The 19,848-nt window shown below is 43.1% G+C and overlaps 8 protein-coding genes across 27 annotated transcripts in view; 3 read left to right on the plus strand and 5 right to left on the minus strand.

The window, feature by feature from the left end:
• LOC108631642 (synaptic vesicle 2-related protein) overlaps window positions 1–1,529 on the minus strand; it is a 3,511-nt gene extending 1,982 nt beyond the window's left edge. Inside the window, exons 1-4 of one of the 4 annotated variants that reach the window (XM_026818949.1) lie at window positions 833–921; window positions 671–708; window positions 473–600; window positions 3–186 (exon numbers count right to left, since the gene is read on the minus strand). In XM_026818949.1, coding sequence (XP_026674750.1) covers window positions 3–100 — 98 coding nt within the window. In that variant the 5' untranslated portion in view covers window positions 101–186; window positions 473–600; window positions 671–708; window positions 833–921. Of the gene's footprint in view, window positions 1–2; window positions 601–670; window positions 1,321–1,443 lie in introns of those variants that run through there. The other 3 variants (XM_018035717.2, XM_026818947.1, XM_026818948.1) reach the window with 3 other exon arrangements.
• Window positions 1,530–1,554: 25 nt separating this feature from the next.
• unc-119 (unc-119 lipid binding chaperone) lies at window positions 1,555–3,170 on the plus strand. 2 transcript variants are annotated; one of them, XM_018035722.2, is made up of 4 exons: window positions 1,555–2,155; window positions 2,255–2,368; window positions 2,432–2,836; window positions 2,934–3,170. In XM_018035722.2, the coding sequence occupies exons 1-4, from the start codon at window positions 1,972–1,974 to the stop codon at window positions 3,065–3,067; spliced, it is 837 nt and encodes a 278-aa protein (XP_017891211.1). In that variant the 5' UTR covers window positions 1,555–1,971; the 3' UTR covers window positions 3,068–3,170. The 2 variants fall into 2 exon arrangements, with proteins under 2 accessions (XP_017891211.1, XP_017891212.1); XM_018035723.2 differs by having other exon boundaries at window positions 1,982–2,127.
• A 414-nt stretch (window positions 3,171–3,584) lies between these two features.
• LOC108631643 (protein ABHD11) lies at window positions 3,585–5,475 on the minus strand. Of its 3 annotated transcripts, none has more exons than XM_018035718.2 (4): window positions 4,831–5,475; window positions 4,560–4,716; window positions 4,118–4,483; window positions 3,585–3,986 (listed from the first exon to the last, which is right to left on the minus strand). In XM_018035718.2, the coding sequence occupies exons 1-4, from the start codon at window positions 4,929–4,931 to the stop codon at window positions 3,675–3,677; spliced, it is 936 nt and encodes a 311-aa protein (XP_017891207.1). In that variant the 5' UTR covers window positions 4,932–5,475; the 3' UTR covers window positions 3,585–3,674. The 3 variants fall into 3 exon arrangements, with proteins under 3 accessions (XP_017891207.1, XP_017891209.1, XP_017891208.1); XM_018035720.2 differs by having other exon boundaries at window positions 4,809–4,923; XM_018035719.2 differs by having other exon boundaries at window positions 4,805–4,923.
• A 26-nt stretch (window positions 5,476–5,501) lies between these two features.
• Yod1 (Yod1 deubiquitinase) lies at window positions 5,502–7,856 on the plus strand. The gene is made up of 3 exons (XM_018035721.2): window positions 5,502–6,183; window positions 6,264–6,580; window positions 6,664–7,856. The coding sequence occupies exons 1-3, from the start codon at window positions 5,790–5,792 to the stop codon at window positions 6,880–6,882; spliced, it is 930 nt and encodes a 309-aa protein (XP_017891210.1). The 5' UTR covers window positions 5,502–5,789; the 3' UTR covers window positions 6,883–7,856.
• A 399-nt stretch (window positions 7,857–8,255) lies between these two features.
• Window positions 8,256–14,577, plus strand: lili (LMBR1-like protein lilipod). 9 transcript variants are annotated; one of them, XM_018035622.2, is made up of 9 exons: window positions 8,256–8,617; window positions 11,134–11,398; window positions 11,538–11,650; window positions 11,732–11,855; window positions 11,946–12,014; window positions 12,174–12,303; window positions 12,391–12,742; window positions 12,818–13,049; window positions 13,135–14,577. In XM_018035622.2, the coding sequence occupies exons 1-9, from the start codon at window positions 8,558–8,560 to the stop codon at window positions 13,377–13,379; spliced, it is 1,590 nt and encodes a 529-aa protein (XP_017891111.1). In that variant the 5' UTR covers window positions 8,256–8,557; the 3' UTR covers window positions 13,380–14,577. The 9 variants fall into 9 exon arrangements, with proteins under 9 accessions (XP_017891111.1, XP_017891114.1, XP_017891112.1 ...); XM_018035625.2 differs by having other exon boundaries at window positions 13,150–14,577; XM_018035623.2 differs by having other exon boundaries at window positions 11,538–11,641.
• A 117-nt stretch (window positions 14,578–14,694) lies between these two features.
• On the minus strand, window positions 14,695–15,453 carry Tcs1 (Threonyl-carbamoyl synthesis 1). The gene has a single exon (XM_018035531.1). The coding sequence runs from the start codon at window positions 15,451–15,453 to the stop codon at window positions 14,695–14,697; it is 759 nt and encodes a 252-aa protein (XP_017891020.1).
• On the minus strand, window positions 15,425–16,251 carry Polr3K (RNA polymerase III subunit K). The gene is made up of 2 exons (XM_018035637.2): window positions 15,687–16,251; window positions 15,425–15,516 (listed from the first exon to the last, which is right to left on the minus strand). Exon 1 carries the CDS (start codon window positions 16,013–16,015, stop codon window positions 15,689–15,691), a length of 327 nt encoding a protein of 108 aa, XP_017891126.1. The 5' UTR covers window positions 16,016–16,251; the 3' UTR covers window positions 15,425–15,516; window positions 15,687–15,688.
• A 94-nt stretch (window positions 16,252–16,345) lies between these two features.
• Window positions 16,346–19,848, minus strand: part of LOC108631597 (NAD-dependent protein deacylase Sirt4) — an 8,905-nt gene continuing 5,402 nt past the window's right edge. For 3 of the 6 annotated variants that reach the window (XM_026818963.1, XM_026818961.1, XM_026818962.1), the window contains 3 exons: window positions 19,209–19,349; window positions 18,332–19,136; window positions 17,427–17,507 (listed from right to left, as the gene is read on the minus strand). In XM_026818963.1, coding sequence (XP_026674764.1) covers window positions 18,437–19,136; window positions 19,209–19,349 — 841 coding nt within the window. In that variant the 3' untranslated portion in view covers window positions 17,427–17,507; window positions 18,332–18,436. Of the gene's footprint in view, window positions 16,780–16,849; window positions 17,174–17,230; window positions 17,508–17,593; window positions 18,293–18,331; window positions 19,137–19,208; window positions 19,350–19,848 lie in introns of those variants that run through there. The other 3 variants (XM_026818964.1, XM_018035635.2, XM_018035631.2) reach the window with 3 other exon arrangements.

A 19,848-nucleotide genomic window follows, 5' to 3' on the forward strand; every position in this document is an offset into this window, starting at 1 on the left:
CCGTAGTCGTCAAAGCTTGTTGATATCTAGTTATGCCCCAATCGCAGTGCAAGGATGGGCTCAGAATGCTCAATATCGTTATTTCCATGCTGTCTACCATCCAGCAAAGGCCAGTAAACAAAGATAGCTTGACTTGAAACTTTCCAAATCCCAATGCGTTTATAGCTTGAGTCACAGTAAATGTATCTGCCAATGAACCATTTCCAATCATGAATATAGAATTTCAGTGATCACATACACAAAGGCTTTGACACAGGGATTTAAATAAAATCGGTTACAACGCGATGATCATGTACATGATACGTACGTTATAGAGACTGAGAAATATATTTTTATTAGAGGGAACTTGGTTGTAGGTAAGAACGATAACAAGGAAGACGAGAGGAACGAGTTTGTCAATCCAGAGTAACCGATAACATGTCCCGCATGCAATTTTTAAAGTAGACCGTTGTTAGTAACATTTTAATCATACCCAAGCAGTAGAAACTGAGAGCATTCTTGTTTCAAGCTAAAAGTTGTTGGACAACAGACATTAAATGGAAGCTACGTCCCAATGTGTTTAGAAGTCCGGACAATTCCATCGTTCCATCTCTATAGAATCTATATACGATAGATGATCAGTAGTGTACGTAGAATATTTACAATTGTAAGATACATATTTACAACTTACAGTTACCCTCTCCTTTAAGATTTAAGCAGCAGATTATCCTGCACAGAAAAATTGTCAGAAATGTTGTTGTAAGGATACATTAAAACGATTCGACCGTTTATTTGATCGTCACTTGGTTAGAATCGTCGATTGCGCTCGAGGAAAAATATAATAATAATTTACCATCAGGGATCACCACTACGGAGGAGAGTTCCAAAGATTGATCGACGCAATTTCCAAAATTTCTGTCGCATCGCGATGTAGTCTCCGTTCGTGTTACGTTCAACTCGGAACCACGTAGCTCCCTGAGCTCTCCTAATTCGGTGTAACGCTCGTTACATATTTGATTAGACATGATCGCTCCGCGTATATCACAGGTAATAAGAAACAACAATCGACCGATTAGAAGGAGCTCTAATTATTTTAATAACTATCACCATATAGTATGAACGAAACAATTAATTAACCGACTACGTCTATGTGAATCTTCGTTAGCATTCAGAGCGTAACAATTTCCCGCATGTATGTATATATGTATGTATGTATGTACTACATAATGCATATGTGTGCACTATGTGCCAACTGCCAGCACCAGCTGCCTCTGCTCCCTCTGCTCGCCACGTACAGACACTTACACTGCTGCGAAGAACGTGACGAACGTGCCAGTGAAACTAGAAAAAAAATTGTACGTTCAACGTTGCTCCGTCAATCGATTTTACATACAAACAGCAGATTTAATTAAACACGATATGCGAAATAATCGATCTCGTTACGCATCGATTTTTTAAACGCACTTAAATAGTTAATTGGAAGAAAGTTCTAGTGACGCAAAGACTATATCTCCTCTATATTTTCATCGCAGTATAATACGTATACTACCACCTACGCAGTCCATGTACCTATACGTGCATACAATAATGTATATACGTACTGCCAGTGCCAGTTAGTACATACAGGCACAGTATATGTATACCGACTGTTGTACATACTACATACAGCCTCTACAGCTGTAGTACAGCGTCGCACGTCGGCACGTCACACAATTTCAAGATATTTACACGATCGTTTCGCGTAGAAGGATTACAAAAATTTATTGAGAAATGCGAAAAAGTCGGTGTCGAGACAACGTCTGATGCGTACATAATTTGAGATCAAAGAGTATCGGGTAAAATCGTGCTCCTAATTACTACCGGACAGCAACCGATGCGAAACGCGATTCAATGAGTATCTTATCTGCGTGACATATCGAAATCGTCGTATACGCGGTGTTCGTGTATAAATCGATCGTCTTTTATATCATTCTTGTTAATTACGCTTAAATTATGAGTGTCGACAGCGAGAACAAGTCGAACGAAGATATAGCTCCGTTTACACCGTCGTCGTCTTCGTCGCCGTCGTCGTCGACGACGAACCAGGAAGGAAATGCCGACGAATGCCGAAACGACAACGAAGACATCCCGCCTGTAACTCCGGAAACGGTGCTAAGATTGCCTACGATCACAGATAGTACGAGCATCGTTTTTCGTTTATAAATGAAAACAGATGGAACGTCGTCGTCGTCATCATCGTCTCGTGGTCGTTATATGTCAATCGTATCAATTTCAGAGTATTTATGTTCTCCCGAGGCAAACGTTTATGATATAGATTTTACGAGGTTTCAAATCAGAGACTTGGAAACAGGAGCAATATTATTCGAAATAACAAAGCCACCAGCTGCCGGTTGGTAATTAGCGTATCGACGAACGAAAGGAAACGCGTGTTCACGTAGTGTCTACGTTCCAGGGTCAGATTCTAATCACGATACGGAATCACCGCCTCCGCCACCACCACCACCACCACCACCACCACCACCGTCGTTGTCATCACCAGCATCGTCATCACCAGCATCATCGCTACCGCCACCGCCAACGTCGGAGAACGAGGGGGAATCTGGCTGCGAAGATGCCAATACCGGCCGTTTTGTACGCTATCAATTTACACCGCAATTTCTTAAATTAAAGACCGTCGGTGCTACGATCGAGTTTCTGGTGGGTCCCAAGCCGGTGAACAATTTTCGAATGATCGAACGGCATTTCTTTCGGGACAGGCTGCTAAAAACGTTCGATTTTCAATTTGGATTTTGTATACCGAACAGCAAGAACACTTGCGAACACATTTACGAATTTCCTACTCTGCCTGCTGATCTGGGTAAGCGCAGCGGTAGCAGCAGCAGCAGCAAACAATTATCATAATACGATCGTATCGAGTTCAACACGATCTACAAGTATGAAAAATGATTTTCCAGTTTCCGAAATGATAGCAAACCCATTCGAAACGCGTTCAGATTCGTTCTATTTCGTGGACAATCAATTGGTAATGCACAACAAAGCAGATTATGCTTACAACGGTGGTGGACATACGCACGACGTACTTCAGTAGAGAATGCTGGAGGTGAACGGCCTGCAGGAGAACGTTTGCATTTTGCGACGAACGATTGTGATATGAAGTAGTGGTAGTAGTAAATACTTAGCTAATTTAAAAATTGCATTTTTAGTTATTTTCACGTATTGTTTCGACGATCTCTTTTCAATTTTCACGTCGATGTCGAGTTTTAAAAATTTCTGTCAACGATACAGTAAAAAATCTATTATTCACGTTCGACGTTGTCGAACGCGTCGATCACGTCTGCCGAAGCACGACCTTACGTAAAATGACTTTCCAATTTGAACAACGCGAGTGAAACCTTTAAAGAGAAAACGTCAAACATATACTGTTTCTTTTTTTACAAGAATGCAGATAGAAAAATGTCGAGCTTGGTAAGTTTTTAACGAGCACAAAGTTTACTTACACGTTACTTTACACGGCATGAAATTATTACATTTTACTTGACTATTCATCGTCGTCGTCGTCGTCGTCGTCGTCGTTGTCGACGTCGTCTTATTTCATACATATAATGTCAGAGTAATTTCACAAATATATATGTATATATTTACAAAATATGGTGTACTTTTTTTTACATGTGAAATCATGGACACAATATCGACGATCAGGGCTGGTTAATGAAATCGATGGTCGTTCTCAAAAACTCTTCTGGTTTGTCCGCGTGTACCCAATGATTCGCGTCTTTTATGTACGTGAACCGAGCAGATGGGAACAGTAGTTTAATTTTATCATGATCTTCCACTCGTATGAAATCACTTTTACCACCGCCTATGAACAACGTCGGCCCGTCGTAAACTTTCGATCCGACATCAGGAAACACGGCTATCTGGTTCGGGAAAGCTTGCTCCAACACAGGTAAATTAACCCGCCACTTAAATTTCCCAACGTCAGCCTCCACTACGTTCATCGCCAAGAACTACAACGATAAAAAGAATTTCATTTATACGAGCGAGCGAGTGAGCGATCAACAACAGCAGCAACAGCAGCAACAGCAGCAACAGCAGCAGCAGTACATAAAATATAACAACAATGGATCGACGATCTCACCTGACGCAAACTGAAAGAAGAAGTAACTTTCGCGAGTCGTTCCTTTACGATACCACGTGCTTTCGTCAACGTCGCGACTCCTTCAAAGTTTATAGTACTCATCACTCTCATCAATTGTTGTACATCGAGCAGCTGAGGGCTCGTTCTCACCGGTGACATATCGATTACCACCAATTTCTCTACCAGTCGCGGGTTGTGCAAAGCAACGTACATCATCGTAGAACCTCCCATACTGTGTCCAACCAGCACGGACTTTTCAAATCCTAAATCGTCCATGAGTCGAACTATGTCCTGAGCCATGTGTCCGTAGGTCATTTCCAAAGAGTGCGGAGAATCGCCGTGATTCCTCGCGTCTACTGTTATCACCTACGACAAACGACAACGACGACGACGACGAATGAATTCCGAAGCAAGTGGCTCGCATCGTATGAAAGTCGTCTACCTTACGATTCGTTCGCTGGTGAATCGCTTTTGACAACGAACTCCAGTTCGTCTTGGAGCCAAGGAGGCCATGCATCACGATGATAGGATGGTGCGCAGGATTTTTATCGCCGTTCATCGCTTCGTACGAGACGTACGCAAGTTTCACCGGTATCACACTTGAACCGGAAACGAAAAACAAGGGGAAAGAGGAAAGTAGCGAACGAATGAAAATGAGAATATGAAAAAATAATTGCGCGTACGTACGTACATATACGACGCAGCATACATACGAGTCAGAATTGTTACGTATCTGCAGTTTAACAACGAGATCTCTTCTTCGACGATGAACGGCACTTCGCGTTATCGTCAAACGCCGGCACATCGCACTCATAATTTCGACGATGTTATATATATCTCTCTCTCTCTCTCTGAGAACGCAGCTGTACAACGAATTATCTGTATTTACACGCTTAAAATCTCAGTAACATCTTCTCGTGTTGACTTTCTCGGAGGAACGCGCGCGCGCGCCCTCCATCTTATTCTTCGATAACATCAAATCATGAACCACGAACAAATCACGTACATATATACGCGATAACGATGTGTCGCGCAACAGGTACGATTCGTAATTTTTGTAAATTACGATCGGACGAGCACAATGTAAATCGCAAATCGTAAACTGCAACACCTAACGTACAATCAGAGATGAAAAGGTTTTTCATCTCTGGTACAATACATATACGTGTCTACAGTCGTAGCCACGATCGTGGTTTGAGGTTTGAGGTATGTAAGCCGGACTCCCGCGGTGTTGCCATTTTGTTCTCAGCATGCGGATGGGTATTGAAGTATAGGCTGCGGCTCTTGGAACATTTATATCATATATATATATACATATATATATATATAAACCCGAAGACCGAAGTCTGAGTATAACCATAAAGAGGATATATAAAGAAATATATCTGCAGGTATAACCGTTGATAAAAGTCATTCTTACGGTCTGCTGACGGTCTATCCGGTCTATCCACGATTGTATCTTAAGTGTGACTGAGCGTGACTGACGATGAATAAAGAAAGATAGTCGTGTTGGGAGACAGAAAAGTTAGATGAGAGGTAATTAATGCGCCGCGAATGATAGACGTGCGTTCAAGAGTTCGTTGCCTTGAAAATCTGCGACGGGTAATATTCGTCCGACAGCTGATCGACTCGTGCAAAATTCCCGTCCTCTAGTCAAGCGTGTGTCTGCACAATGGCCAATTATGTGTTACGAGTCAAAACGAAATCGGGTCAGAAGGTCGTGAACGGTCTGCTCCCGACTGACCAACTGGTCAAGTTGAAGTCGAAGCTCGTCGAGCTAACGGAAATACCGTCCGAGGCACTTCATGTTCTCTGCGGTTTCCCACCGAGACCGATCAACATGAACGACGAGTCGGCTTCGCTCGAAAAATCCGGTATTAATTCCGGGGATACTTTGATCGTCGAGGAGAAACCACCGATTTATAACGGGACGCAGAACAAGGATATCGGACGATCGCACATCCTGGAAGAGAACAACTTCGACAATAAGCCTGGAGTGTTTATGAAAAAAGTTGTACCTGCAGATAACTCTTGCCTGTTTACCAGCGTCGGTTATGTACTCAATGGTACGGTCAGCAACAGCAGCAGCAGCAGTATGAGATATCCCGTTCATTCCGAGTTTCGTTATCACTGAGTATCGTTTCAGGCAAAATCGACCCTAGCTGTGCCAGCTACATGAGAGAAATTATAGCAAATGCCGTGGCATCCGATCCCGACGAATATTCCGAAGCCTTCCTAGGTAGACCAAACCCTGAATATTGCAAGTGGATTTTAAAACCAGAATCTTGGGGCGGAGCCATAGAACTGTCGATATTGTCAAAGTTTTACGGATTAGAAATAGCGATAATCGACAGTATCAATGCTATAATAAACAGATTTGGAGAGGATCAACAGTATTCGCACAGAGTCTTTCTGATATTCGATGGGATTCATTATGATCCTCTTTACTGGGAGCCTCTCGACGTACGTACTGCAGACTCGTCGCTCTGCTTTTTGCTCGCGACTTTTTTATAATCTGTTCATCGGAGATTTTGTTCGTGACGTAGGGTGGGAGCATACAAACGATGTTTCCTACTCGAGACGAGAAGATACTGTTCGAAGCAGCGGAACTCGCGAAAGAAGTGAAGTCTAGTCGTCAGTTCACAGACGTTCAAAAGTTCACGTTAATGTGCAACGATTGCAAGGCTAGATTAAACGGGCAGCTCGAAGCTCGACAACACGCCAAGGAGACCGGTCACATGAACTTTGGGGAAGTAGCCGTCTAGCGTACCGAAATGAAGCTAATGACGACGACGACGAATTTATAAACCGAACGTTCCCGTTCGAGAATCCTACCAAATTCGAGTCTCAAAGCAAAATTTTCTACTTAAGCGAAGCTCTCCAGCCTGCACGAGGATCGTTTAAACATGTAACATACACAGATTTTTAATTTTGGCTAAAGACCGGAAGTCTCTTGTCAAACGATTAAAACGTAATCACATTTCTCATAGTACAAAGTATTGTCATTCGGTGTGTACCCTCGGTTTCATACGTCACGAGGAACGAACACTTGTTTTAGTTTTCTTTTTTGTTTTTTGTTTTTAATGGAAACGGAGGATCAGTCATTAGTATTTCCCCTCTGCTTTTACCTTGTCCCAGTCATGATCGAACCGGCGCAATTTTATATAACTGCGATTGTATATACTACAAACAAGGTAGAGTTTTTGGTCATCGGAATTCACTTGAAAAAGCGAGATGTCTTGACTATAGTAAATTCCCTGGGTGCAAGGACACATTGAAAATACATGTGCTCTTTGGCGAGATTAAGAATCTGTGATAATCGTGATTAAATTTACCTAAACGAAATATTCATAGCGTTATCGGCAGTGACATTTGTTCTACACTCATAAATATATATATATATGAATATATATCGAAATAAATTAACGATAAAGTTGATTGTTGAGCGAAATGGAGTATACGTAAATTCGCTTTCAAATGGCAGATCGATTTAGTACCGTTAATAATGAATTTTATATATGTAAATGAAATACAGTAAAATGAAGTATATATACACGTACGAGCACGACACGTTTTTCTATATATATACGATATTTAATATTTACTACATAAATTGATGAGATGCAAATAAATACAAGTCGTAACTATTTATCACTCAGGAAAAGATTAGACTCGCCAGTTTATATTTATACAGTATACAGTATATTTTCCAAGTGCAATAAATCATCTATTTACACTACTCGATCTACTATTTCTTCCCGTGCTCCAAACGTTTTTCCGTTTACCAAACGTGTATCAAACGTGTAACGTTTGCACGTTCTTTCTTTTCAAGTATATCAATATCGGGTTCGTTCAGGACGTAGACGGACGAGATCGAGCGCATAATATAAAGACTTGTATACATTCGTTTCCTCCGTTTAAAACTTTTGATTTTTCTCAAGTTTCTCTCTGACTATATATGTTTTGACACGCCTGAAGTTCGTCTATAGTCTATATACGACCGTTAGATGGTAGCAGGCTTTGGTTCTCAAGGGAAATAAAGGATCGATCGATGTTCTCCGCGACGGCCGCACACGCACGAACACAAACGAAGCAGAAACAGAGCGACGACGAATGCACCGTATTTAGTAGGCCGTCCGCAGCAGCAGCAGCAGCTGCCAGCTGAACGAGTCGAGCCAGTAGCCATATAGTCGAGGAGATCGGCGGCATCGTCGGCAGCGAATGGAGCTTTTGTTCTCGCGCGTATGCAATACGCAACTGGTAATAAGAAATGTGATCCGTTCCGTGGCGAAATGGCAACGATAGCTTGTTGCTTTTAATCGCGAAAAATCGAAAGCGGGAGCTCCTGGTATGGTGTGTTACACGAAAACATCACGGATATAGGAAAATGTCGCTGACGGCACGTTCGATCCAAAGAAATTCACTGACAAATAGGTGAAGATGGAAGATGATGCGGACCTCAGAGAACAACTGTTTCACAACACAGTACGGGAGAATATCGTGAGTCACGAATCGAACGCATTTCTTACATTTATAACAGTCTCGTTGTTCATCGATTATTACCGACGCGATCTACGTGGTGGGGTTTTTGAAATATCTTGCGACGTTCCTGCTGCAACGAGCAATCGCCACGTTACCCCATGATTAATTAACTGTTTTTTTTTTATTACGCCTTTCATTCTTCGACGTATCCTCGAGGCTCCTCTGCGACAGACCACTCGGATGGAACGCTAGAATGACCTTACACCCAACCTGATTTAAATTCCGATTTTTCGTCGATTTGTCTATGGCTATACGAACTTGTGAAAAATATATGCTTCCTCGTGTATGCATTTATCTCACTGTCAAGCAGCGAGATAAGCAGATTGCACGAATTGTTGTTGACCGAACGAACGAACAAACTCACCGTCAATGCTTCCAGGAACAGAAGAACGCAGACGAAACCGTTCGAAATTCAACAGTCCCGATACACACTGACCGTAAGCAAGAAAAAACGTATTCGTTGACCGTTGTGACGAGAGAATTTCATCTGTGGAGAACCGACCGTCGTTGAATCTCGAGTTTCTTTTAATCCTCGTTCGAACGTTTCGAATTTAATTCTTTTCGTCTTCAAAAACAATCGTCACGAATTCCTAACGACACGCTCACCGGGTACAAGTATAATTTTAACAATGCGTTTATTCCGCACTAAAATTTTCAATGTAACACTACGCGAATCCACGCCTGCCTACCCTTGATTTTCCTCGATTCGCTTAGCATACTTTATTATTGGACAACTACGATCGGTATTCACAGGTGAATCCCGCGAAATACTTAGCTATCTCGCTTTCTCGTGGATACTTTCACGCAGTGTCGTTGACCACGCACGCGTTATTTCCTGACCGGTTTTTCCTACCATCTTGACGACCGATGAGAAAAAAGTGGTTCCCAACAATTTCAACCAACCGTGCCGTGCACGTCCTAGTCGTTCTAGCCTTCGAGCAGCAAAGCGTTGCACGCTTTTCTTCACACGATCTTTCCGTCTTCCATCGGTCGGACCAACGATCTCTGTTCTGTGACGAATAGCCTCGGCGGTGCTCGGAGAACACGAGTACTGCGATGATTAATTGTACCTAACATTGTGCGGAAATCGTAGACGGATTAGAACTGACTAGATTCGGAATTCAGGACATTTTCGAAAGTACGTTTTTGCGGTGGACAATTAACGACCATAAAAAGATTTCGGCTTTCGCGCCACGCACACCAATACCGGCAGTACTACGTACTACGTATGATACACGGAAACGCATCTTACAGCGAAGCAACCGTTCTTTTCTACGGTCCTATTGCTGCTAAAAATATGCCTCGATCAAAGACTAACTTTATCTCTTATTTTCCTCTCTTATCAATTCACGTGGTACGCGTTCTGTATGCGCATTTTCGTACGAGACAAGTACCCGATTGTGTCGGTCATCGTTCTGAAAGTTCATCGTTTCATTCTACTCGCTCTTGATTTGATTTCAATTATCTTCGCTTCGTATTAACCGATAAGACGCGGTCGATGTTCGATCGATGTTCGATAACGTCTCTGTCTCATTACTCGTCATCGACCTCATCGACTGCCATCACAAACGCTTGAACGATAAATCGATCACGATGAACGTTGTCGCCGTCGCCGCTGATCGTCAACTTCAAATGGAACCTTAGAAAATTAAATCACCGCACGCATTTCGTCACGACCGAAGCACTTGCAAAGCTTCCCTGATCTCTAAATCCTTCTATTTACATTTTACTTCGTAAAACAGGTTCGACGAGTGAGATGGGAACGCGAAAATACATTGTTGACGATGGAACGAAATTGCGTGAACAAGCATGCCTGGACACAACGGGTGTACATTAGGTACACGTTCAGAGACGTGCAAAAAAGAATTGAACGTGGAAACGTTGAATGTCGTTGCCATTCTTTCATATCGTTCACGCTGCTATCGTCTCGTATGCGGCCTTACATACGCACATCGATATGACGCGCTTCGTCACAGTCCTCTGTTGTTCCGTACGTTGTTTACCGTGGATGCGATTCAAAATTAAAGTTACCGCAACACAAACTAAAGATAGAATGAAACAAATGACAAGTTTTTCCGCGATTGGAAAGTTGTGTTTAGTCTCGAATCTGTCTATCTCTACTTTTACCGATTTAAAAAGTGATACGCGCGCGGACTGGTAAGAATATAGTAGAACGATCTCTTATACACCTGTACGTATACGACCCACAATTCAGGAACAGTCTAGCTAAGATTTCGATTCGATTCGAATGGATTAACTGTTCTCTAAACATGCTATGATTCTCGCGTTGTTATATTGACCGCGATACTGATGAATAAAACATCCACGTATCATATAGTACGTTTCGTACTCGTTCGCTATCTCTGCCGTTCTCGTGGCACGCGAGCGTCGCAAGCGTATCGTTGTTATATCGTTCTTCGATAATGGGACGGGCTCTAATGTAAATTGTCACGCGTTACGCGTTATCCTTGCAGATATTCTTCCTTCTGTTTCTGGTCCTGTGCGTTTCGAGTTATGCATTGATCGCGAGGTTCCGGCGAAGGGATCGCGAGGATTACTTCTCCGTGGACGAGGACGAAGCGACCGTCTACAAGATCAGCCTATGGCTGTGCACCGTTGCACTGGCGGTTTCCGTCGGGGCGACCTTGCTGCTTCCGGTCTCGATCGCCAGTAACGAAGTGCTCATTTTGTACCCGAACAGCTATTACGTCAAGTGGCTGAACAGCTCGCTCATACAAGGTACTTGGACAGGCTGATGGCACAGCACCGATGAACCTCGATATTAATCGGCCCGTAGAACGAGAATAGACGATAAAAACGTTCGATATTCCGTAACGAGATCACGCAATAATTCCTGATTTTTGTTTTTAATAATTAGGTCTATGGAATCATGTGTTTCTCTTTTCAAATTTGTCTCTCTTCGTATTTCTGCCATTTGCGTACTTGTTCACGGAGTCAGAAGGATTCGTCGGTTATAGAAACGTAAGATCGGTAAATGAATGGAAATTATCATCTCACCTTCAGCTCGCACTGCACACGGTCTCTCTGTTTAATTTAATCGATTGATTACAGGGAGTAATGGCTAGAGTTTATGAAACCGTCACAGTTCTTTGCCTACTGGGTACACTCGTATTAGGAATGACTTACGTGTTATCGGCACTTGTAGATTATCAAATATCCAGTCTTCACTTGCTCAGTAAGTACGTCGTCGACGGCGACGACGATGGTCACGCGTTATTATCATCCACCTCTGTCGGTCCTACAGCGTTCGTATTTTATTTTTCAGACTTGTGGAGTTACTACTTGCCTTTTCTTTACTCTTGCGTTTCTTTCGTCGGAGTCGTTATGTTGTTGCGTGAGTATACATACACACACACACACACACACACACACACACACACACACACACTCGAGATCGAGAATAATCATTTTCATCGACCAACGACCACGACTAAGACATTTATATCTCTCTCTCTCTCTCTCTCTCTCTCTCTCTCTCTCTCTCTGCCTACAGTATGCACACCAATGGGATTTGTACGGTTGTTCGAAGTAGTCGGTTCGTTTCTCGTTAAACCGCAGTTCCTAAAGAATTTAGATGAAGAGTTCTTCGCGTACAGATTAGAAGAGGATTGCATCCGTAGAAGGTTAGCTTGAAAATCCAGCAGAACCCCCTCCCGAAAAGATTCTCTATTGTACAATACAGTAAAAAGGAAACGTTGTTACGTGCATAGACTACAACACGCGAAAGCGACGGGAAAATCGTACGTTTCGCCAGTGCCTATGTCGATACCGAATTGTGGTTCTGTGCTTGAAGAGGACGACGAGCTGCTCAACCCAAATCCGAGCCTGATGTGCTTGAGGAACGGCGCTCTCCAGCGCGGATTGTCGCAGCGATTGGAAGACGTTCAGAAACGGAGGAAGATCTTGGATCAGCAAAGGCGGACCTGGTGGGTTCGACGCACCTTGCTCTACCCCTTGGCCATGCTGGCGCTACTTATATTGTCCACTGCCACGGCTCTCCTAGCGGTTCAAAACACGTTAGAGCTGCTGATCGGTATCAAAGCGTTGCCCTTGAGCACGAGGGTACGTATCGTTTCGTTCACCCGCTTACCCCCCCCCCCCCCCCCGTCTGACCGTTCGATTCGACGATCTTTTTAGCAATTCACTCTGGGCATTACTTCACTGTCGAAGCTGGGACCTGTCGGAGCAGCGATAGAAGTATCTGTAATTTTGTATTTAGCCGTTACGAGCGCGATAGGTCTGTACACCCTGCCAGGCGTCAGGTCGGTTCGACCTCGGCTTCGTTCCACGCCGCTTACTCATCTGATCGCCAACTGCGCTCTTCTTCTTGTACTCAGCTCGGCGTTACCGCTACTATCTCGAATATTAGGTGAGCGCGTTTATCGGGACGCACGATAAATCGTTCGATTCATTGCGAACTCGCATTTATTCGCCTACTCTCGACCGACACACAGACACGTTTGTTTCAGGTATGACGAACTTTGATTTGCTGGGCGATTTCGGGCGCATCGAATGGCTCGGTAATTTTAAGCTAGTATTGTTCTACAATTTAATCTTTGCCACGGCCGCGATCGGTTGTCTGACGACCAAATTCACGGCTACCGTTCGCAAAGCGCTGAGGAGCAGTCTGATGGGCATCTTCAGAGCCGAGGGTAAGAAAAATTCTCTGGGGATGTTCTTCGCCGCGAAAGAAGATTGACTCGAGAAACGAAAACAGATATGTATATATATATACATGTGTATGTGCGTGCGTGTGCGTGTGCGTGTATATCTGTCGTTTAATGAGACTTCAACTTTTAGGGAAATAATTGGATTTGCATAATATTAATCGCGCGCGCGCGCGCGTGTACGATAGTTGTATCAATTATTTATTATACGATCGCTATTTTAATAATTATTTACTGAAAGTATACTAATAATACCAGTCTTATACAGAAATGAACGTGAACTCGACGCTAACTCCGAGGCGGCAGTATTGTGATAATAATAAAAAAGACACGTGTGTACGCGGGTTTAGCGGGAGGACGTAATCATTTCTGAACTGTAGTGAAATAAAATGATTTTCTATGTACGATACACATTGACCATTTCCATGATGGAAAGGACACTAGATTCGAGTGTATGCCGGTTAGTAAGTAACTGATTTTCGTTGTTTGTGAACGAGAAATGGTGCCGTACAGATAGGCAACGTGCCTAACGTGTTACTCTAACGATGTAAGGTGAAATAAGATCGTTAGTTGACAGACGATATACGACGCGCTGTAAAACTCAGTTTTGTTTTTAAACGCGTTTCGAATGCATTTTTATCGAACGACTCGAATGGTCAAGCTTGTCGTTATAAAATCGACTGTTCAAGTCGTATTCGTAGCGAGTGTAATATATCACGCATTTTAAGGTAGACACACGCAGCAGACTGCATGGATGATAACATATGAATGATCTTAAAATTTTCGTTATCGTCTCGACTGATTTTTGTTTCTCGTTGTTAGTTCCGTCGCCGCCATGGTGGTTTGAACGATCGAGGATTTCAATTATTTATTTTAGCTTAAAAAAAGCTCGCTCTTCTGTCGCTTGACCGTGTTGATACGTTTGCCATGTTCGTTTAACGAGGTCGAAATATTACAACAATATTATGTGATATACATTCATGTATCTTGTCAACGAGACAATACACGGATATCGTTAAGACACACACACGAAACAGCGAGATGTATATTAAATACACGTTTAATCAGAACAGTATCTCAGGATATTAAATAATGCTTAATATTTGTTAATATATCACCAGCAAAGTCGTGGTGGACTATAAAGAAATCGGACTTTTTTCGCTGGGAGAGTTCTTTATACACCGAACTACATGTAAATGAATAAATAAAAGGAAAAAACACTTTCAAATATTCAGCGTGTAGGTCAATAACGTCCATTCGTTCGATGAACGAAATGTTTGCTGAAAGTCGGTTTTATTTTTTATTATTAACAACAGCTTGATGAACAACGTCTCGAGAGTTCCAAACTCACGATGCCGATAGGCTTTCAACCTCCTCCTCGTCGACGTCTTCGTTGCTCCTCACACCTTCTCTTATACCATACATGTGTAAAAATTTAATCAACGACTTTGCCCCGACTCCGTACCGGATTATCTTGTAACGGTTCGGTTCGGACAGATCGACGATCGTGGATCCTGTTCTCAACTTTTTGGACGATTTACCGAATCTGTCGCAATCGTGAAAGACTCCGCCTAACTTTGGCCACAGGTGTTCGAACTCCGAGGCGAACAGGCAGCTATCTTCGCTGCTCAAATTCGCGCTGGTCAGCGCCAACGGGCCAGTTATTTCCGAGACACAATGGATAAATTTGAAATTTGGTATTCTGATGCCTACGGTCTCGTGATTCGGATTCAATGCCGGATTTAGAGCCGGTGTTCGTCTTAAAACGATCGTGTACGGTCCAGGTAGTATAATGCTCAAGAGTTTCCTTGGCAAGTGATCGACGACGGCCCATCGTTCTATATGCGACAATCGGCCGACGCAGATGGAGAGAGGCTTGGTCCGATCGCGGTTCTTGATCGCATATAATCTTTCGATGGAACTGTCGCTCGACGCGAGACCGGCGAGACCGTATATCGTATCGGTTGGTATCGCGATGATCTCATTTCTTTGTAGTAACGTCGCAGCTATCGCTACACTTCGTTTTCCTTTGCAAATCCAGTGATTACCGCTGATTCCTTTCACGTGGTCCAGCTCCATCGCGGCTCCGTCCAGAAATGCGCTCATCGGTCCCAAATGTTTTGCACTCGTCACAGTTCTGTTTCCAACAACGAACGGCAAGGAACGAAACTGCGTCGTCGATGACGGATTTAAAACCAAAAAAAAAAATAGAGAAGTACACACGAAATCATTATTGATGCATTGAGAGCGAGCTACATAGTCTCAATTTGATAAACTCACAGGTCGATCGTTTACGCGCGCTATGAAAGATAATAATAAGGACAGACTAATGCAAGTACCTTTAGTCGCGCCAATTGTGACCACATTGAGGATTGCAGCATTTGTAAAACGTAGTCATCGGCTCGTCGGCGGATCTGGTTTGAATCTGCATGAAATACGCTCGCGAATTCGAACACTTCGGACAACGTTCGTCCGTCGAGTCGACGTTCTCCCAGGCCGCACTTCCGCCTAGCACGTCGTCGAGCTCTTTCAACTTGGGATATGTGCGACTGCTCACTTTTCTTACGATGTTGAATATGTATGGGCACGTGTTACACGCAAAACGTAAGCAATGCAGAGCTTCCTCGACCCGAAGCACGTTACCACAAGTGGGACAAAACATTAACATTATGCGAATGCGTCCGAATCGTCAGCCAGTTAACTTAATTGTCTGTATTAAAGAGCCGATGTACCTGTTTATACTGAAGCGTTACACGGTTATGGCAGGTTATACGATACGTGCATCGCCATGGGATCTTTTACTCACGCGCGCTACAATTCACTAGCGGCTAGCAGTGGTTGGTGGTTGGTGGTGATAGCATTATACTCATTATTATTATTATTTAATGTAAACTGGTACATACTAGGCGAACGTATCCGAGTGCGACGAAGATGACAATGGTCTGGAATTGCTCGGTAAAGAGGACGAGGTCGTAGGTACACGGACAACAGCGAGACATAAATCTTGGACAATATCCTTATTCAATAATTTGCACAATATGAATATCTTATGTTTGTACAATCACTTCATTTAAAATCCTATTTTAATCGTTTCTGTTTTTCTTCGTCCCGTCGAATCAGTGCATAGACTTTGGCAAGAACATCGCCGCACCTACCTTCGACTTTAACAACCGCCAGATCGTCGGCCCTTGTCTTCCCAATGTTTATTATGCCGATCGGTTTCCCAGCGCTGTTTGCTTGCAAAGCTATTCTATACCCGGAATAAGTAGTCAACGTGCTTCCAATGATCAACAGAGAATCAGAGCGATCGACGTTGTACTTGACGGTCTCTACTGTTTGTCGTGGGACATTGTCCCCAAAGAAAATAATGTCAGGCTTCAGTACACCACCGCAATTCTCGCAGGTTGGTACTTTAAATCCTTCTACTTGCTCCTAGCAAAAAGTCAATCGTTCAGTTCGACATTTTCGAACGATTATTTTACGAAATCCGTGTTGTATTCACTTGTGAAAGGTCCACGTCTCCATCGGGTCTGATCATCGACGTGGTCACGTTCATGTCTGGATTCAATCTGTCGAGAACCTCCTGCAAATAATATCTACATATCCTTTCGTCACAGTCGAGGCACATTACTTTGAACGCTGTCCCATGCAGTTCTATTACCCTCCTGCTACCAGCTTTCGCGTGCAGGTCGTCGACATTCTGTGTAACGATGCACCTCACTTTATTCTCATCCTCTATCAGCCTGAGTATTTTGTGCGCCGTGTTCGGTCTTACGGAGGAAAATCTGTAGGATCCACCACGATGGTACACATTATTGTACGTCATCTAGATCGAACCGTATCCACTATTTTTTATATAGTCGATTTACAAACGGCGTACAACCTCGGCCAACCCACATAATTTCTGGCCCAGTATCGTCTACGAACGGCCTCGCTGTTACAAAATTCTTTGTACAAGACCGGTCTCCTGTCGCTTCTCGCATAAAGTCCCACGCCTTCCGACCTGTAATCTGGAATACCACTTTCCGTGGAGATTCCTGCCCCTGTCACTACGCATAGACGATCGAAATTTTCGATGAAAGCCTTCAACTTCAGTAAATCGGACTCTTTTACGGGCGCAGATTTCGGAACGAAGTTAAAACCTGACGAGTACGTTCTATCTAAAACAATAACAACAAATTTTTCTACAGAAAGTTCTTTAATCATGTGACGTTTTCGAAACAGTATCACGAAGATGGGAGCTCACATAACACAGTTCTAATACTATTTATAATTTTGCACGAGTTCACGCAAATAACGTTCACTTCGGCGAACGAGATCATTTATAACGATAAATATAATAGTGAAATGAGTAGCGTTTATGCTCTAATAAGATCGTCGGCAATGATTTGGAACTGATTTGGAAGAAATGAAAACAGCAGATGTATGAATTAACATCAGAGTGAAAAACGCTAGGGAAAGATTCTCCATTCGTCACTATCCTAGTCCATCGCCGAACTGTAAATCTATGAATCTATTCAAAGAAACGTAGAAAAGACTCGTAAAAGGGCAGAAACGCCTTAGTTGAGCAAACGCCAGCAAACGCGTATTTGTCAATCGAAATGAATGTCGAAAAATAAAATACTGCACGAAAGGTATAGTTATAATTGATGATTTTGGTGATGCTGATTGGTGCATAGAAAGACCCTCGCGTCGCGCGCGCGCGCTTCACGTGAAGCACGCGTAAGTAACAGATGATAAGTCAGAGCACACGTGGTGATGAATAGATTGGTAAATTAATTATTACTGAATTTCAGTAAGTAATGTTGTACTGAAGTTTGTGCGGCTGCCGGAGAGCTTGAATAAGACACAAGAAATGGAGCATACACACTATCCAGTGTTGTACTATAGAGACACCCAGGAGATACTTGGTCGCGCTCAGCAAAGGACGATTTTCAAAATTAAATTACTACTTTAAATCGAATTTAAATCGAATGCTACTCACGGCAATGCGCGAATATAAAGATGACGAGATACGAGTATGATTTTTAATTTGTCACCAGCCTATCGTAAGACGATGCTGCTCGATTGCTCGATCAAAATGATCTGATCAATCAATGTACTGATAATACTTCGGCCTAACTCGCAGTGCTCTCTGCTGCGGCTGGTGGCGAGGCTTCTCCACCACGTGAACGGTCACGATATTGTACTGTTTTCGCGACGATTCGATCACGGCTCCGTAGTAAGTCCTAAGGGTGAAGTAATATAGAAACTCGGCGGTTGTCAGCAAAGAATAGCCGAGAAAAAGACTGGCGATTCCGCCAAACGACACGAGTAAGTCGAAGTAACCAAATCGTATCTTTCTTTTGTAAAGAACCGGTGGCCAGTTCATCAATGACAGCGTACTTTTGTTTTTACTCCCGCTCTCCCCGCTCTCCCCGCTCTCCCTCTTCAGACTGTACGACGTGTGATCGCAATGGAGTAGACACTTACACTCGGTCACGTCGAACGGTACGGTGTTTAAACAAGAATACCTGCGGAGGGGACATTCCGTTTTATCGGTGATCGATAAAAACCATGGCAAGCATCGACAATGCGCGAACACATTGTCTATGAAACAATTTAACTCGCAAGCATAATTCCGGTCGTCGTAAACGCATTTCCGCTGTTCTAAACGCAAATAGCGAACGGCGGGCGTCGTGTACGTTATGTCCGCGACAAATTCGGCTTCCAACGGGCTCGCGATGATCGTCACAGTGTCCTCGTGGCCTCGTATCGGAAATGAATTCTTCAGTTGCAAAAAGTAAGCCCTGTAAAATTGAAAATTGTTGCATTCTACTTTCGTTCTGCCCGGACGTACAATTTTGACAAACGGGCATTACTCTACGGGCATGTCTGGAACTTGGAACGCCAAATTGTACGTCGGATCCGTCACTTTGACCGGTTCCAAATTCGTCGATATGCAACAGGCGCCCAGATAGAACATTCTTTTAAATACACTTTCACAAGACACGTTTTTTCCCCTATAAAAATATCGACGATTTTTTTCTCATCTTTAAACTCGCCAACTTCTCACGCGTCCACGCTGGAACGTTTCTCTTTTTTCCTTCTTTTCTATATCATCGTACATGCATTTGATGTCATCATATGCATTCTACGATGGTTCCAGCGTTTAAGGATGTATCGGCTATACAGTCAATCCCAAAAGTTTATGCACTTTAGAAACGTATTTTTTAAAAACAAATCAGACGTCGGAAGAACAATGCTAATAATAAACAACAACAAAAATTTTTTCAATTTTTTCGAGATTTTTCCAAGGGGTACCCCTTCAATTTCTTCCAAATTTTCGTTTTTGGCCAATAACTCCCAAACCGCTGGACATACGGGAAAACTGCATAGGACCTTTCTTGTAGAGGACGACGAGATCTACAATTTCTATATAAAAACTTTTCGCTAGCGGCAATAGTTTACGAGTAATTTGTGAAAAACTGTTTTTTCGTTTTTCGTCAATAACTCGTAAAC

Source organism: Ceratina calcarata, unplaced genomic scaffold (genome assembly GCF_001652005.2).
Source record: "Ceratina calcarata isolate Rehan_Ccalc_2016 unplaced genomic scaffold, ASM165200v1 scaffold92.2, whole genome shotgun sequence".
Taxonomy (NCBI): Eukaryota; Metazoa; Arthropoda; class Insecta; order Hymenoptera; family Apidae; genus Ceratina; species Ceratina calcarata.